Genomic DNA, 12,910 nt, shown 5'->3' with positions numbered 1-12,910 from the left:
ACCTAAAACAAAAGCCTACAAAACTTTAAATATATTATAATTTAGACTAGAAAACGCACATTGCTGTTTTAAAATATAAATTTATATAAAAAGGATGATTGCTGAACTGTCATTCTCTTGGTAAATCAATAGTTGGTGGTACCGAACGGAACTTCGTAAATATTGCGCGAAACAGCCAATGGTGGCGCAGAATCCATGTTCTGTTTCATTTTCCCACTCCGAAATTGAACATTCCAAAGGCCGGTCTCCTCCTTCTCGGTGTTCTTTGGTAAGTGCGGCGAAATTGTGAATAAAGTAATCGTGATAAAGTGTGAAAATTGGAAGCCATCGTTCGTTGAAAAGTGATTATTTCGTTTGTTACTGGCACGAAGTGTGTGAAAGTGCATATATTTTTTAGTGAGACCGTAAGTTGTCATAGAGAATTGACATTGAAAGACGGCCGACGGATTCGGCCATTTTCTATGTTAATTATCGCCTTTTCAAGCAAAAAGTAATAATTATCGCGTTGGTTATATTCCAAAATATCGTTCCTGTAAGTATCTTTCACATACAAGTGCATTATCGGCGTCTCGGTCAACAGTTACGTATTCCCGCAAAATTACGTAACGTACTCGGCGATCGGTCAAACTGTCATTGGTCCTGAAGTCTCGGTTGGAGATTTCAGCCTCAGTCAGCTGCTAGATACTCACTTTATCAACCGGTTTCTTTCAGTTGTCGCTCGCCGCACCCAACAAAACATAAAAATGCTGTCCGCCGCCAGATTGATCGCCCCTGCAGCCAGGTCTGCCGTAAGTACTCCACTATTGCTATATTTAGCTGGAATACCCTGAAATATCATCATAATTTTACTTTAGGTTAACTTCATGGAACCATTATCGATTGATGTGCAGGACACTTACTTATCATAGTGACATTTTATGAGATGTTTGACCTTGTATGCACCTGCAACTAGTTCAGTGTACTTCCTTGCCATCTCTATTGAGGATTTGTACTAGTGCTATATCATTTTAAGGGAATTTTCATTCATTTTTGGAAGATTTTAGGAGTGTTACATAATTACATAAGTGGGTGTAGTTCAAGTCAAGCTAGTACAAACAGTCAATAAATTAAACAGTATTGGATATCCTGTTAAATGTTATCACAACTTATCACAGGGATGAATCATTATACTATATAGAATTTAAATTAAAACCATACATCTACATTTCAGTTCAGTTTTCCCTGCATCTCTGCGCTATGCAGAGTTGGGATTGTGTAGTCAGTTGATCAGTCTACAGTGAAACATTATCTGCATTCCAGATCTTCAACAACACAGCCCTCCTGAGGCCACTGGCTGCCGTGCCCCAGCAGTCCCAGCTGGTCCCCGCGGCGCCTGCACAGCTCTCGGCAGTCCGCTCCTTCCAGACCACCTCGGTGACAAAGGACATTGACTCCGCCGCCAAATTCATTGGTGCTGGCGCAGCGACAGTAGGAGTCGCCGGATCCGGTAGGTTTTTCATTTATTAATAAGTTAAACTCACATTCAACTTACATAATTTTTTGCATGTTCGTTTCCCGTGCCTTATGTAACAAAAAGAGTTTGGTACGCCTGTCTATAACATTATTTTTCAACTACTTACCATCACTAATTGCATAACAATATCTACAGAGTTTGCATGTGCTTTCATTTGTGCAATCAATACTATAAATGGTTTGCTATAAGAGGAGCTTAGCAGAGGTGTTTTCTTATGATTTATAACAGTAATTTTGGTTTGCTGCGATATATTGATTATATCCCACAAACACTGTCTTTTAAAGAAATTACTAAAGAGCTTTGTCTGCAAGACCTAACAGCACTGCATGGAATCTGTTCTCTTTTGTGGCTCTTGTTTGGCTTTTTAGTGTCATATGCTTTGCATGTATGATTTATAACTCTTCTATGAATTATGATGATACTTTACTAGGTGTAAACCCTTAAAAATATAATTGTTCTAAATATTACTCAAACCATAGAAATTATAACTTGAACAACGAAGTATCAAAAAAATCTCTAAACAATTTGTAAAAATGTTCAGTAATATCAGTTCTTAAATTAAAGTAAAATTTTATTACCTACTCCAAAAAGTTAATGTTAGCAATATTATTTTCCAGGTGCTGGTATCGGAACGGTGTTCGGTTCCCTCATCATCGGCTACGCCAGGAACCCCTCCCTCAAGCAGCAGCTGTTCTCATACGCCATCTTGGGCTTCGCCCTGTCCGAGGCTATGGGTCTCTTCTGTCTTATGATGGCCTTCCTGCTGCTCTTCGCTTTCTAAGCTACTTACTTTTAAGAACACTACTGCCATCCTAAATAATGAGGTTTCAGTGTATACAACCGGGAGTGAACGGCCGTGGAATCAGAATGTGTGGAGACCTCAACCTAATAGTGATGCAAGGACTGATATAAGTGTTACACTCGATGCAAATCAGTGTGCATCATCAGGAATGCAATTTTATTTAATTATGTAGTATATTGATGAAAATAATCTGCAAATAAAATGTTGTACGTAAACATTACACTGCAACTACTGTTATTTCTATTCCTGATTTTGGTAGACTGTTATTCTGAATCATGTTATGCATAGGTGCACAGAATGTCTGTTAAAAGACGGTGATAATATTATTTAAGCCAGTGACGTAATTTTTTTGCGTGTACGTATTGTCATCGACTTTTATCAAGTGTCTCTGTATACTAATATCTTGTTCAAGAATGTCGGCATCTTGTAAATGTACATTTTAGGGCAATTAAAGGATAAAAACCATTATTTCTGACTTACATTTCTTTTTAATTTAACCTTTATTTAAATTGCCTAGAAGTTAGCTATCATTGAAATCTGAAAAGATAAGATAAATGTACTTATTTACTTCAATTCAAGATTAGAAGACAATCAGCTTCTACTACTCTACTACAGCAAAGACAAAATTAGGAACACTTACATACAGCGCACGTAAAATTTAAAGTTCCATGACCCTTTCTTCTGCTCAGTGGTGCTTGAACACATGACTGGCAAATGTGAGCCGTAAAAACTAAGACATGCTAAGACCGTTGAGGTAGACGACCCAGAACTCGGTTGGAGACAAGCAGTCAGCATGCGGGAAGCCCCTCCACTCCAGCCCGCTTGGCCTCATTCCAGGGATAAACTTGTGTAAAGCCTTTTTCACATGCTGGCAGAGGGACAACATCGAATAATCAATAACGAACAAAGTGGTAGCACGTTGCCATCTTGGGAAACTAGAGCATATCAATCAGTGTACTTAGACGTGGCGCTTGCTGCTATTATTATTATGTAATAATTATAGTTTATTTTTATTTTTGATTATAACTACAAGTCATTACTTTTTGTCACTATAGGTGGGAACCTATTAATGGCATTTCCGTGTTTTGTAGAATTTTATAATTTTGTTACCATATAAGTTGACGCAAATGCTGTTGGTTCTCCATGAACAATATAAATAAATAAATGGGCGTACCCAGGTAGGAGCAGGGGGGGGGGCAGCTGCCCCCCCCTAGAAGATAAAATAAACGTAAATTTTCCTGCCAAGTGGGAATTAAAAACGTGTTACTTACTGTGCGCAATATGAAGTGTTGGAAACAAAGCATCTTTTCTTTTTAGTCAGATATTTTGATTTAATATTCTTTTATCTATATAATGTTTCAATATAACCCGACCGACCATCATCTCGGAACAGGTATGAGCTGCCCCCCCCTAGCTGAAATCCTGGGTACGCCCTTGATATCAATCAATAATGAAACAACTTGATAGCGGGTTGGGCCGAGCCTCGGCCAGCCTGGTAATCTGGAGAATTTTTCACTCACACAATATGGATAATACTGACCTCTTTTTTCTTGGATCGATTTCAAGTTTTCAGAACGGTACCTACCTACTCTCTGATTTTTAATTGGAAAGAATTCTGACATTTTATAAGTGATGCTACTAAAAAAGTTCTTTACCGAAAAAATGAAAAATTGCGATCCATTTCTGGGCAATAATTTTTTCTTAATATTTTTATACAAAAAGATAAATCTAAATATTTACTTGCTAATTACGATAACTGGACGCCGAAGAGGGTTTTTAAAAACTCAAATTGATTTTTGAGATATTTAATTAATTAATAAATGATTACATAGAAGTGATTAAAACTAATTTATAACTATCTGATCTCGATGATCAGAGGATTGACCTTCGGCTACCGCGATTGGAGCACAAAGACACCTTCAACACTAAAAACTGTCCCACGGAACTTTTGGAATTTACTTGTCAGCACTAAATGAATAATGAAGCAATCACAATACAGTTCCTTTGAATATGGGTATGACGAAATATGTGTAGAGAGGGCTTGCACTCGTAACACCTCCCCTCCTAGACGAGTGACTATTTGCTGACGTGTACAGCAAATGTCGCGGCTTTCCTTTCCTCCAGGGACGTCATGGACTCATTCGTAGAAGAGGGCATCTTCGTCTCAGCATTCGACTGCAGCTTTGGATTCCATTTTATGTTTCTTCGACGGCGTTGAATCAGTATAATAATTGTCAGTACAGATGCACCGGATAGTATGATGATGTACACAGGTATAGTGGTGTGATACAGTGAACTCACATCAGCAGTATCGAGTTTCGCTGGCGATTCTGTCATAATTTGCTGTTGAATATTGTGCAATTTATTCAAGTCGATTGTTGTAAAGTTATAGCGAACTCGTGATTTTGATGACTCCGGCAATTTCTGGGAAGCGGTGATTTCAACGGCATATCCAAGAACTTTATTTTCGATGTTGTAAGCTGTGAATTCTGGGGATTTTATATAGCAATTATGTGGAATTGTAGCTAGGAAACTGCCTTCTAATAGTCGATGTTCTTCTTGACCGCATTCGAGTTGCACCTTAGTTGGTTTCGGGAATGACATGATATAGTGTTGACTATCTAGCTCCAGTAGAGCTTCCTTGTACAGAGAGATAGGCGTGGGGTGGCACGTTCCTTCTATCTCCTGTTGGTAGATGAGGTCATAGACGCAATCTCGATGTTCCTTGTTCTGGATCCGCGCTTTATGATTGCAGATGTACCACGTAGCGACTTTCTGGCATTCAGCCTCCATGTAGACAAATTCCTTGGAATTAGTTGCCATAAAAGGGAGTGTGGGTAGGATAATTTGGGAATATTTGTTAGGTACGGGACAGAGTCTATAGAGGTCATACGTGGGCAGTAAAACTAAAGGAAACTTTAATACTATAACTATTTTTTTCTCTATGAAATAGTATCCTAAGCTAATTAAATCATAGTAATACCTAATATCTAAGCTTAAAATGTTATCTGAAGTATATAACTGTTTTAATTTTTTCAAAATTCCTTTAAGATCCTTGCTAGATAGTAAAGAATGATGAATGGATTTACTGCGGCTAAATGCTAATATATTTTCTATTCTATTAATTTCGTCGGAAAGCTTTTGAATATTATAGCTTAATATCGTGAACAGTTGCGACAGCTGCATATATTTTATTGAGAGGTCCTTATCAGTACTAGTGACATTAACTATGTAACTGATAGCCTTTTCTAATGTTCGCTGATTACTACTTATGTTATTCAATACCTGACTTTGCTGTAAGGATAGTTCCTTATATAGACTAATGTGCTGAGACAAACTTTCAGACAGTAAATTTTCATTATTCTGCAGAATTTTGAGTGCATTTTCGAATCTCAGAGCGTCATTGTTATCTAGGTTTCCGGATATACTTTTTATAAAGGTGCCTAACGGGTTAAATAAACCGCGTTTAACTCGAATGGGTTCAAAAGTGCTGATTTTAGTTGAAATTTCGTTTAGTCTATTAGTTAGGTGAAAGATAATGTATTTAAAAGATAGGAAGTGCTGATTTGGAATCCTGTTAGCTAAGTCAGTAAGTTGAAGTTTTATAAGATCTATTTGTTGGTCTATTTTTTCAAGGTCTATCTCTTCAAGGAATGTGTGGTAGTGGGAAATAATTTTAGTTGGGCCAAGTCTGAAGGGTAGTAGTCCAGGGCTGTCAGCTAAACTGTCAAGTCGGATGTTGGTTGCTTGTGGACGGTCGGCTTGTGCTTGGACCACCATTAGGATCATTATCGGTCTGTAACAATTGAGTTTTATTAGGCCTTTTAATTCTACCTTTAGCGATGCGTCCGCGCTTTTTTGATGTATAGATGTGTATAGGTAAGTTTGTTACAACTTTATCGTGAGTGTATCGCGGGGCGAGCTTTTGTCGCTGTGCGGCAGGGTTTCGAATATATATCTCCTGGTTGACGTTATAGTCTACTACAGGTTCACGGCTAATGTTACGCTGTGTCATTAAGGACTCGCGGTTTGACAGTGAAGACTCATGAATGACACCATATACTGTTTCCATTGCTCGACGGTGATCTTGTATGTACTGTTGGTATAATCTTAGGTTCAAATCTAAGTCAGTGGGGTCTCTAGGATCGTAATGTCCAGTTATTAATTCGAATGGTCTAGCTTTGGTCAGACTATGTGTTGAACTATTATACGCTATTAGTGCTATTGGGATGAGGTTCGACACGGGCTCGTTTCGGTATTGTAATCTTAGTAATCTCAGGTGTTCAAGCAGTGTACTGTGAAAACGTTCTATGGCGCCGTTTTCGTTTGGGGCGTGTGCCGCTGTGGTGTGGTGGTGTATTTTGTGCAATTTGAGGAATTCGCTTACGACTTGATTATTAAATTCAGTTCCGTTATCTGTTGTGCAAGTAAGGGGAAAACCGTGATGACTACTGAATAAGATAAGAGCTTTTACTATGTTCGGGGCGGTACAATCTGGTAACCGGTACGCTTGGGCGTATTTTGAAAATGTATCGATTATGGTTAAGTATTTTTCGTGCTCAATAGTTAACACATCCATGTGGATTATTTGAAATGGCTTTGAGGGCGGGGGAACAATCTGAAATTCCTGACGCGGGGGTGCACGATCGTACTTTGCTCGTCCACATATTGAACATTCATTAATAAATTTTGTGACACTCTCTTTTAACTTTGGCCAGAAATATCTTTGAGATAAAGAGAGATGTGTTTCATTTATGCCACGGTGGTTGGTTTTTCCTGTGTGGTACTTAGATATGATGTCCTGTTGTGCTAAGTAGTCGGTTATATCTTGTAGTTCTCTTTTAACTAGGACGAGGTTAAGGGATGAACTCTGTATAGTTTTTTGTAAAATCGGGACGATAGTATACATTTTATCTAACGGTTCTACCAGGATTGCTGTCTTGAATTTGGGGTCAATGTGATTTTTTGCCACTGAAATTATGTCATTTTCGAATGAATTCTCGCTGACTTCTATTGTGGTTTTTTGAAAAGTATCGAATGGTTTTGTGGTTTTTGGTTTCGCTTTATTGATTTTATTGACAATTTTAATGTGAATTTGTCTTTTGAATTTATTCAGGGGGTCATCAGTAGAAGGTATTTCTAAAATGGGATCTTCTACACTAGTGTGAGCTGTAGTTACGGGTAAGTCATTCTGTAAGTCGTCATCGAAAATTGGGTTTTGACTGGGGGCGGTATCAGTTGAAGATTGACTCCGCAATGGTCTTTCATCTGGGGCGGACAAGGTAAGGGATGACCGTCTGGATGATGAACTAGAGCTTATGTTCACAACTACTGACTCTAATTCATTATTATTAATTTCGATCCGAGATAGTGCATCAGCGTTCGTATTATTTTTGCCTTTTTTATATATAATAGTATAGTCATAGGCTGATAAGCTGAGTCGCCATCTAGTAAGGCGTGGATTGGGCTCTTTAAGATTCATAAGCCACTGCAACGGCTTATGGTCGGTGATTATTTTAAATTTTCTGCCAAAAAGGTAGGGCCGAAAGTATTTAACGGCCCACACAATAGCGAGGAGTTCCTTTTCGATAGTGGAGTAGTTAAGCTCACTATCGTTAAGCGTTCTTGACGCATAAGCTATTGGTCGGTCAGACCCAATTGGTCCCTGCGACAAAATCGCTCCTAGGGCCACGTTACTGGCGTCGGTGGTTAATAGAAACTCTTTACTAAAGTCTGGGTAGATAAGTACGGGATCATTAGTCAGTAAAGTTTTACAGTGTTCGAAACACTTTACGTAGTCGGGTGACAAATTAATTTTCGCGCCTTTTTTCAAACAAGCAGTTAGCGGTTTGGTTAGACGAGCGAAGTCGGGGATAAAACGCCTATAGTATCCTAATAGCCCGAGAAAACCTTTTATTTGTCTGGGGGTCCTGGGGATGGGATATTTAGTTATTGCCGAAATTTTCTCTGGGTTGGGTTTCACTCCCTCGGGTGTAATCACATGTCCTAAATATGGAGTCTCGCGTTTTAAAAATTCGGACTTGTCCATTTGAATTTTGAAGTTAGATTGTCTGAGTCTGTCAAATACTTTTCCGAGGTTAACTACGTGTTCTTGCAGTGAAGTACTGAAGACTAATATGTCATCCAAGTAAACTACACAAATCACATTCTGGAGGCCTCTGAGGATGTTGTCCATCACTCTTTGGAATGTGGAAGGGCTGTTCTTAAGACCCATGGGCATACGGAGAAATTCGTAGTGTCCATGGCCGTCGGCTACGCTGAATCCAGTCTTGTGGATGTCTGCTGGATCCATCTCAACTTGGTAAAATCCACTACAAAGATCTATGCTAGAAAAATAGTTACATCTTCCTAGCTTATCTAAGATGTCTGAGATATTAGGGATGGGGTACTTATCATCCACGGTCTTTTCGTTGAGCTTCCTAAAGTCAACTACTAATCTGTGCTTTATTTTGCCAGATGCATCGGCTTTCTTGGGTACGATCCATATTGGTGCATTCCAAGCAGATGATGATGGCCTAATTATGCCTTGGCTAAGCATTTTGTCTATCTGATTCTTAACTTCCTCCCTATGAATGTAAGGGTACCTATAGGTTTTGCTATGTACCGGGATTTCGTCTTTTGTGATAATTTTGTGTTTGATTTGGTTGGTAAAAGTCAAAGGCTCGTTTTCTAAATAAAAAATGTCAGAGTACTCATTACATAATGATAATAAGTTGGCTTTCTCCTCTGGGTTCAAATGGTCGGTGCGCAACCGCGATAGGACTTCTTGGAATCGCTCGGTCTTGCCATTGTTATAATAAGTGCATGGCATAGTCTGTTCGCTAAATATATGTGCGCGCATTGGTTCGCTTAGGGTGAAAATTTGGTCATTGTGGGTCGGGTTGGAAATTTCTATTAGAGCATGACTATTTTTGGCAGTAGACAAACAATCTATGATATTGCAACCACTAATCGTTTGTCCTTCAATAGAAACGTCTCCTTCAGAAATGTCAATCGGCACATGTATTAGTTGGGTGGACTGTGCGGGTATGATAACTTCAAGTAAGTTAGTACTTTGTCCTGATTGATACATGTAAATGGGATTTTCTGTATATTCAGTCTTTAGTGATCGGGACTTAAGGTCAATTTTTGAATGCCACTGTTCCAGCAGGTCGCATCCAATCAATCCATCAAAGTACTCATGAAATCGATAGATATAGAGTTTGATTGGTTTTTCGTCTTTGATTTCCGAAAAACATGGAATGGTTATAGAGTAATGATTTTGGGTTGTCGCGTGAATGTTGGTCACTGTGAACGGATCATAATCGGGGGTAATGTCAGCAAAAAAGCTTTGTACTGCTTCGGGGCTGATGAAAGATTTATTCGCGCCTGTATCGATCAATAATTTTAATGGTGGGTTATTGATTTGTATGTACGGTAAGTTACGCTTATTCTGTGAATTAAGTTCTATTCTGGGGCCGTATTCAACTGGTCCTTGCAAAAATTTTCGTCCTCGTTTTGGGTAAAATTTTCAGTCTGTGGTTCGCTAATAGTAACTACGTTTTGGTCATAGTTATAGTCAGTTATGTAAGTTTCTGGACAGTATTCATAGTAATTGTCTGTAGCATAGTCGAAATCGCTGAAATAAGGGTCACATGTTTCATTAACATTAAGCTGCTGCTGCTGACGGTACTGCGGTGTAGGAGGCAGCGTACGGGCGGGTGAGTGAGTCACGCCACTCATAGGCCTAGGGTATTGCTGTTGAACGCTGTAAATGTGTTGGGGCATGTTAGGGCGGGGGGGAATCTTAAACCCTGTGCTCATGTTAGATCGGGGTAATGCTTTCATCATTTGCTGTGTCCTAGAAATACCCTGAAAAGGTGGTCTGAAATTCGACACTTGTAGTTGTTGTTGCTGGTTAAATTTTGGTGAAAAGTTAGAATTAATATTCTGCATTGGTACCATGATATTGGGCCTAAATTGTCCTTTAAACGGGTGATTAAATAATTGATTTGCACTGGGGAAATGGTCTTGCGAGTTGTACATAGATTGTTTCCTAGGATTGGTGCCATAATTATTTTTACTTTGCAAGTACATGACATTTAATTCTTCTTGGGCAAATTCTAATGCTTTTTCGAGTGAATCAGGACGCATGCAACGAATGCGAGAACCAAGTGGCTCGCTTAACCCACGAATATAGGTTTGTAGAGCTAGTTTTTTATATAGTTCGCGCTTAGCTTCAACCGTTGTTGAAACGGATTCATGCAGTTCTACATAGGTCATGATGGTACTTAGTAGATTTTGTACACGCTCATAGTATACTTGGGGGGTGTCAGATTTTTGGGTTAACATAGATAAGTCGGTATATAATGCTGTTTCGTCTCTGTGATCCGAAAAACTATTAATGAGGGCATTTCTTATGCCATTCCAGTCCCTGGGAATGCCATTTGTTGCTAGCATTCCAGCAGCGGGTCCCGTGATTTTATTTAGGATACCATTCAAAAGGGCTGAGTTAGTAAGTTCATTTCCAGGGGCTGGGTTCATATAATTTAAGATCAGTTGATCGCAATTAAATTCTAAAAATCTGACCAGCACGTTAGTGTTACCATTAAATTCAGGAACTAACCTAAGAGCTCTCCAAATTTGGTCTGTGACGTCGTGCATGTTGCTAGGACGTCCTTCTGATACTACACTCGGAGTGCTGGAGGGTGTTCTACTCTCCATCTCTGAGTCTTCTTCTAACTCTTCTAATTGATCTAATAGGTGTTTATGAAATCTAAAAGATTGTCGAAGGCTAGTTGTACTGGGTTTAGAACCCTTATTACTCCTTGGGTGAAAAATTTTTACTACTCTAATTTACTACTAGTTAAAAATAGGATCTTACTGGGTAGGGAATGGGAATAGCAACTAATAGGAATATTGTGCTACTCACATTAACAGATGATTCTGCATAGCGCCTGGGCTCATCGAGGTTCGGATGAAGACGCGGGTGGGTCCTCTGTCGGCGACACTTGTAGGTTCGTAGAGATAGTCAACGCGGCGGCGATGCTGCTATCAGTAGATCGAAGTTGGATTCACTGACTCGACTACCTCTCCGTCGACTGCGCCAATTACGATAACTGGACGCCGAAGAGGGTTTTTAAAAACTCAAATTGATTTTTGAGATATTTAATTAATTAATAAATGATTACATAGAAGTGATTAAAACTAATTTATAACTATCTGATCTCGATGATCAGAGGATTGACCTTCGGCTACCGCGATTGGAGCACAAAGACACCTTCAACACTAAAAACTGTCCCACGGAACTTTTGGAATTTACTTGTCAGCACTAAATGAATAATGAAGCAATCACAATACAGTTCCTTTGAATATGGGTATGACGAAATATGTGTAGAGAGGGCTTGCACTCGTAACATGCTCAAGTAAACTAATACAAAAATAACAAATATTTCAATATAATAGCTGTTCCCGCGAGCTTCGCTTCGCCTTAATAAGTTTTCCCGTGGGAATTCCGCGATAAAAAGTAACATATGTGTTAATCCAGGGTGTCAGCTAACTTCATTCCAAATTTCATTAAAATCGGTTCAGCCGTTTTGACGTGAAGAAATAACAAACATACACACATACATACATACATACATACACATATACACTTACAAACTTTCGCATTTATAATATGAAGTAGGATCACGACTCACGACCCATGTATCGAATTAATTTTAATTGCTTTATTTTATTCTTTAGCATGGCATCACTTCCTACTAAATTCAGGGATAATAAACCTTTTTAATCAATTTCAAAAAAAGATTGTCTATTCGGTAAGTACATATAATATGTTCGGTATGTATGTAAGATTATTGGAACTGCACCATATTGACATATGACAATATACGAGTATTAGGGCTAATAAACAAATATTCAAAATTTTATAAATGTTTATGTACCTATGTACGTTTATGTGCTTGTTGGTATGTAGGTATGTTTGTCCACGCATATCTCCGAAACGATTGATCCGATTGTCACTATTCTTTTTGAGGGTTCCGTACCTCAAAAGGAAAAAAAGGAACCCTTATAAGACCACACTTTGTTGTCACCACCTTTTTTCTCGGAAACCGGTAAAGATATCAAGCTGATATTTCGTATAGATGTACATAATTATGATGAAATTAAAAGGAAAACTACCTCAGGTAATTAAGTATACTTGTACGGAACACTCACTGCGCGAGTCCAACTGGCTCAGTCGGGTAAGCGCCCGCTTCTCAAGCAAGAGATGCGGGTTCGAATCTCGGCGCTGACATGTAGGTAACAATGAGTTATTTGAATTTAAGTACAATGTATACCATCGCTCTTACGGAGAAGGAAAACATCTGTGATCATATGTGAACCCACCAACACCGCAGTGGACCAGCGTGGTGGGAAATGGTCCAAGCTTAGGAAGGCAGTATGGAGATGCTGGAGGCGGGTTCCGCTCATCTGGCATAATCTTTATTGACCAAAACTCATTTCGCATAACTCGTATGGTCTAAACTTTTTTGGTCGAACCATCACTTTGCCAAGATTTATGTGGCATAAGGCTCGTTTCGTCTAAAACT

The 12,910-nt window shown here is 39.0% G+C and overlaps 1 protein-coding gene across 2 annotated transcripts; it reads left to right on the top strand.

The window, feature by feature from the left end:
- The first annotated feature begins 115 nt into the window (after positions 1-115).
- Positions 116-2,790, top strand: LOC105382445 (ATP synthase lipid-binding protein, mitochondrial). 2 transcript variants are annotated; one of them, XM_011552324.3, is made up of 4 exons: positions 116-268; positions 712-788; positions 1,300-1,486; positions 2,131-2,790. In XM_011552324.3, the coding sequence occupies exons 2-4, from the start codon at positions 744-746 to the stop codon at positions 2,292-2,294; spliced, it is 396 nt and encodes a 131-aa protein (XP_011550626.2). In that variant the 5' UTR covers positions 116-268; positions 712-743; the 3' UTR covers positions 2,295-2,790. The 2 variants fall into 2 exon arrangements, with proteins under 2 accessions (XP_011550626.2, XP_011550627.2); XM_011552325.3 differs by lacking the exon at positions 116-268 and adding an exon at positions 330-404.
- Positions 2,791-12,910: the final 10,120 nt, after the last annotated feature.

Source organism: Plutella xylostella, chromosome 6, assembly GCF_932276165.1.
Source record: "Plutella xylostella chromosome 6, ilPluXylo3.1, whole genome shotgun sequence".
Lineage (NCBI taxonomy): Eukaryota > Metazoa > Arthropoda > Insecta > Lepidoptera > Plutellidae > Plutella > Plutella xylostella.
This window is presented reverse-complemented; position numbering and strand designations above follow the sequence as displayed.